The 6,000-nt window shown below is 57.9% G+C and overlaps 1 protein-coding gene across 4 annotated transcripts in view; it reads left to right on the top strand.

Annotated features, from left to right (window-relative positions):
* Positions 1-1,971: 1,971 nt before the first annotated feature.
* The window catches only part of OTUD7B (OTU deubiquitinase 7B), a 72,142-nt gene continuing 68,113 nt past the window's right edge, over positions 1,972-6,000 (top strand). For all 4 annotated transcript variants that reach the window (XM_073323619.1, XM_073323618.1, XM_073323620.1 and 1 more), the window contains exon 1: positions 1,972-2,128. In XM_073323619.1, coding sequence (XP_073179720.1) covers positions 2,113-2,128 — 16 coding nt within the window. In that variant the 5' untranslated portion in view covers positions 1,972-2,112. The remainder of the gene's footprint in view (positions 2,129-6,000) is intronic.

Raw genomic sequence — 6,000 nt, 5'->3', positions numbered from 1 at the left:
TGTGGACACTGCTACAGTGCAGTGAAAGTCCTGGAGTGATGGTAAGTGACCACACAGTGAGTTAGTGCACGGCCCTGTACATTCGCACCCTGGCTTGCGGCACACTAACTCACCACATAGCTGCTGTGGGCAGGGTTGCACTGAGGAACTTCTTCGTAGTGGGTGGGGGCTTCAGGATAGTGCTGTGTTGTTTGTGCACCAGACAGAGGCACCATCAAGTAACAAACTCTCAAGAGTAGCAATTGCCTGCTGTTACCTAGAAGATGCAACCAACATCAGGGCCCTGTTGTGGTAGGTGCCGCACAGTCACATAACAAGAGACATCCCTGCCACAAAGGGCTTGAAATCTAAATAGGCAAATGAAGTGTTATCCCCTTTTTACCGATGGGGAACTGAGAAATGAAGTGACTCCCCCGAAGTCACACAGAGAGATGCTCTTGGCAAAGTCAGAACCCAGATTTTCTGAGTTCCAGCCCAGCATTGTAACCACATGAGCATCCGGCTTCTCAATTACATTCTCAAATTCTCCCTTTGGGCTGAAATGTTCCATGCTTGATCTCAACCTAGAGGCAATATACTGGAGCAAAATCCACAGAGTAATTAATGAGTTAGTGAAACAGTGGAAATCATTTGGGGGGGGGGGAAGCGGGGTTAAATTTTAAAAAAAGATGTATTTGCTCAACTAAAATTGAAATATTCAGGTAACCCCTCCGCCTAGAATCTAGAGTCATGGGGCAAATGATCAGGTCTTTGCTGCACATGTGCTAGGATGTAAAATTCACTACCATTTTGCATCTGTCTGCGTCTTCCTCACAACTCCTAGACATCATTATTCCCATATCTTACGCAAAGAAAGACCCCTCACTTTGATTTGTTCATTTCTACTGTTTCAGTGAGTTTTTTTCCCCCAGAAATGCAGTCTCTATACAAACCCCAACCATTCAAAATTCATGAATCAGCTCCCCCCCACTATGAAATTGGCTTAAAAATAAGCATTACTGTTAAAATTATTTTTCAAATTAATACTTTTGGGTCTTTCCCTTTGCTTTGTGGTTTCTGAACTTTTAGGCGACAGTTGGGATCATATTTTCCAGCATTTCTCTAGAACCATAAAGGCAAAAAACTTACTGGTTTGTTTGTTTTTTTTATGAAAGCTGGGATTCTCACCCCAGAAGCTGGGGCTCTGAGAACACCAAAGATCATGAGACTTGTAACGAAATCTCAAATTAGCAACCTTGGAAATAAATACTTTTTGGCCTTGTCAGCTTGAGCGAGGGGGCTGATCTAACAAGCAGATTGTAAAGGACAGGAGAAGGGTTTCTGTCGGCGGGGGGGAGAGAACGGGGAGAGGGATACTCCTGGCAATTGCTGCACTAGGATGTTCTGGGGGGTGGGGGGGGTGTATTATACGGCAAGGCTTTTTGCACGCTCAGACTTTAAGGCCACAAGGGACCACCATGATCGGACAGTTTGCCCTCCTGTGCACGGCAGGCCAAAGAACCTTACCCACCCCCGCCTGCAATAGACCCCAGCCTCCGGCTGTGTTGCACTGAACAGCGTTGTCATGGGTGTTGTCTCGGGGATGCTGCAGGGAGGAGCTGCACGGGGGAGGGTTGCCATGAAGCCGGGTGCACGTTGGCACGTGGCGAGGGTGCAGGGTGACTGCACGGGGGGAAGCGCCGCACGAGGCGGTGCACGCGGGTGGGGGCTGCTGGCGGCGCCAGCTCTCGCGCGCCAGGGCAGCGGCTACCGGCGCCTCGCGCGCGGCCCCGCCTCGCCAAGGCCACGCCCTCCGGCCCCGCCCGTCTCCAGGGCCGCGCAGGCGCAGCTTGACAAGTGGCGGCGCCGCGCTGCGATTGGCCCCGGGCCGGAGGTGGGCGGGGCCCGAGTGTCCCGTGTCCCCGGGAAAGACGTCCGGGCGGAAACCCGGCGGGCGGAGGGTTGGGAGCGGCGCACACCCCTCCTCCCCTAGAGGAGAGCGAGCGAGCGGCGAGAAGAAGGAGGCGGCGGCGGCGGCGGCGGCGTAGCGAGAGGGTCCCGCAGCGGCCTTCGCCACGCACCCGCCCCCGGGCGGGGACCCCTCAGCGCCGGCCGGGGACCCTGAGCGCGGGGATGGAGCCGGCCAAGGGTAACTCCCCCCCCCCCCGAGTTCCCTGCCGAGCCCCCCTCAGTGGCCCCTCCGGGTCCCCCCCGCCGAGCCCCCCCTTCCCCATAGCGCCCCCCAATGCCGAGCCCCCCCTTCCCCATAGCGCCCCCCACTGCCGAGCCCCTCTCCGGGTCCCCCACTGCCGAGCCCCTCTCCGGGTCCCCCCCGCCGAGCCCCCCCTTCCCCATAGCGCCCCCCAATGCCGAGCCCCCCCTTCCCCATAGCGCCCCCCACTGCCGAGCCCCTCTCCGGGTCCCCCCCGCCGAGCCCCCCCCTTCCCCATAGCTCCCCCCACTGCCGAGCCCCTCTCCGGGTCCCCCCCGCCGAGCCCCCCCTTCCCCATAGCGCCCCCCACTGCCGAGCCCCTCTCCGGGTCCCCCCCGCCGAGCCCCCCTTCCCCATAGCGCCCCCCAATGCCGAACCCCCCTTCCCCATAGCGCCCCCCACTGCCGAGCCCCTCTCCGGGTCCCCCCCGCCGAGCCCCCCCTTCCCCATAGCGCCCCCCACTGCTGAGCCCCTCTCCGGGTCCCCCCCGCCGAGCCCCCCCTTCCCCATAGCGCCCCCCACTGCCGAGCCCCTCTCCGGGTCCCCCCCGCCGAGCCCCCCCTTCCCCATAGCGCCCCCCACTGCCGAGCCCCCCCTCCGGGTCCCCCCCGCCGAGCCCCCCCCTTCCCCATAGCTCCCCCCACTGCCGAGCCCCTCTCCGGGTCCCCCCCGCCGAGCCCCCCCTTCCCCATAGCGCCCCCCAATGCCGAGCCCCCCCCTCCGGGTCCCCCCGCCGAGCCCCCCCTTCCCCATAGCGCCCCCCACTGCCGAGCCCCCCCCTCCGGGTCCCCACTGCCGAGCCCCCCCCTCCGGGTCCCCCCGCCGAGCCCCCCCCTTCCCCATAGCGGTCCCCACTGCCGAGCCCCTCTCCGGGTCCCCCCCGCCGAGCCCCCCCTTCCCCATAGCGCCCCCCAATGCCGAGCCCCCCCTTCCCCATAGCGCCCCCCAATGCCGAGCCCCCCCTTCCCCATAGCGCCCCCACTGCCGAGCCCCCCCCTCCGGGTCCCCCCGCCGAGCCCCCCCTTCCCCATAGCGCTCCCCCACTGCCGAGGCCCCCCTCCGTGTCCCCACCGCCGAGCCCCTTCCTTCCCCATGGTGCCCCCCACTGCTGAGCCCCTCTCTGGGGCCCCCCTGCCGAGCCCCCTCCTTCCCCATAGCGCCCCCCAATGCCGAGCCCCCCGCCGAGCCCCCTGCTTCCCCATAGCGCCCCCAATGCCGAGCCCCCCTCCTAGCCCCCCCACCGAGCCCCCTCCTTCCCCATAGCGCCCCCCAATGCCGAGCCCCCCTCCTAGCCCCCCCGCCGAGCCCCCTCCTTCCCCATAGTGCCCCCCCACTGCTGAGCCCCCCCTCCGGGTCCCCCCGCTGAGCCCCCTTCTTCCCCATAGCGCCCCCCCACTGCTGAGCCCCCCCCTCCGGGTCCCCTGCCGAGCCTCTCTCAATGGTCTCTCCAGGTCCCCCCCGCTGAGCCTCCTCCTTCCCCATAACGCCCCACCCTCCGTGTCCCCCCTGCTGAGCCCACTCCTTCCCCATAGCACTCCCGCCGAGCCCCTCCCCCCTTGGGGTCCCCTGCCGAGCCTCCCCTCAATGGCCCCTCCAGGTCCCCCATGCTGAGCCCGCTCCTTCCCCATAGCACTACCCCCCTACCCACCCCAGCCGAGCCCCCTCTCCAGTCCCCACCCTTCTGGGTCCCCTGCCGAGCCCTGTCTCTCTCCGAGACTTATGCATAAGGCCCCCCAGACTTCCATCAGCCCCTCCCAGATCCCTGACTCAGCCCCTCCCTAGCTCCCCCGCTGGTTCTCATCCTTAGCTCTGCCCCCATGACCTCCTGCCTCGTCGTCTCCCCCCCCACCCCCTTTGCACAAGCCTCCAGCCTCAGCCCCTTCCAGGATTCCCTCCTCCTCCATCTTCCCCCTCATTCCAGGACCCCCAGCCCTGGCTCCCTGCTTCTCCATAGCACTCCCCCCCCTTATCTCTGTTCCCTTCCCCTGCAGCCTTATTCCCCGATAGCCCCCACCTCCGCCCCTGCCCCATCACGCCCAGCTGTATCCCATGGTGCCCACAAGCAGGCCAGCTGATTACGCAGCCCTAAGAAAGGTCCCTCGTCACCCTCACTCACTCTGCTCTAACTCTCCCTTTCCTCCTCGCATCTCTCCCCTCTCATTACAGCTTCCTCCCTCTTTCCTCTTTCCTCCTTCCTCCACTGCTTCAGTGCCAGGCAGGGACCAACTCTCCCTCCCCTCCGCCCCTATCTGGCTGATGATTTTCCCCTTCTCAAGTTTTATCTTTCTGTGTTCTCTCCTTGACTCTTATTATTTTTAAATACACTAAGGGTGACTTTGCTGGAAGAACAGCTGCAGGCAGTGTTTGTTTTGTGGACTCACTCTCTTCTGTGATAAGTAGTTAGGGACCCATGTGTCTGAAGCCTGGATGCAAGGTTTAATTTGTTTAATTGGTCTCACTAAACTTTCTCTCTTAGGCTAGTCAGCTCTGATAAATGAGGTTGAAGTTGGGTAACATCTTCCTTAGGCTACACTGGTCACAATGTCATTAGCTTTGAAACAGCTTTATCTTAAGTGCTGTTACTGTATCCTCAGAGGGTTGTTTTGTTTTTCTAATACAGTATCCTTTCAGTCTTGGTACGAAAGGGTGATGAGCTGCCCTCTTGTTTTGAGAGTGCTATACAAGTGCTAAGTTAATATTAGTATTTGGTGAAGCCCTGTGTGTGTGGAAATGCACACAAGATGTACAGCCTGGGACACACACCTGTTAACTTGAAGTTGCAATGCAAACAGAAACTTTAGGAGATGCTGATGACTAAGTAAAGCTGTTAGATTTCCTGTGTCTGTAATTAATAGGTTAACAGTGGATAGGGGTGAACATAATGGGGACTCCTAGCCCTGTGTGTCTACTACTCTTGTGTATTTTTAGACTGGCTACCCTCAGTGGCTCACAGCAGTTAAAGATGGAGAAGCTGTATTATACTATCAAATCCAGCCCTGTCTGCTGCACCTTACCATGCATCCACAGGGTTATAGGTGAATGATCATGCATTCACCTATATCTGCATCATTGGTTCTTCTCTTGAATTCAAAAGGAAAATTGGTGTTTACTCCTAGTGTTTACTCATATTATAAAGTGTCATTTACTTTCAGTCCTTTTTATCTCTTGATCTTTTCTAGTTCCAGTGTAGTGAAGAGTTAGTCAGACATGCCGTCAACTGAGGACTTTGCACTGCCCTGGCAGGGAGATGGACTTCATTCAAGTTTCTAACTCTTATGATACATCAGTAATTATTGGCACCCTCAGTATACTAAGCCTTTCACAAACAAAGATGCAGGTGAGGTTCCTGCCCTGAGAACTTTAATAATGACCCCAGGGATATGTTACCTATGTTAAGGCCAGAAGTAGAAAAGTATGCACTTGAACGTCTGTATTTTTCATAAAGATATATTAGATGACCTAGATAAACTGGGAGCAGACTTCTAGCAAACTTAATTAATGGGTTTCCTCCCAAATACTACCCAAGAGAACCTTTTAAAAAAAAATCAAATCTTCATGTTTGCACTCTGTAAAATATTTCTTAATTGGGGCATGCTCTGAAAGAGCCTAAGATTCTACTATAATATTTTGTCCTGCCAGAAATGCTAGTGCATGTGGTAATCCTAATGGAAGTCAATAGCTTCATAAACGTCTGTGTCTGAAGTCTTGCTGCTCAGCCAGTGATTTCTAACTTGAGCTTGACTAGGACCCTGGTCTTGCAAAGAGCTCTGCTTTGACAGACTCATAGTGAGGTCAGCGGGGCCCTGTGC

The sequence above is a fragment of the Lepidochelys kempii genome, chromosome 24 (assembly GCF_965140265.1).
Source record: "Lepidochelys kempii isolate rLepKem1 chromosome 24, rLepKem1.hap2, whole genome shotgun sequence".
Lineage (NCBI taxonomy): Eukaryota > Metazoa > Chordata > Testudines > Cheloniidae > Lepidochelys > Lepidochelys kempii.
Note: the sequence above shows the minus strand (reverse complement) of the source record. Positions and strands in the feature narration are given on the sequence as shown.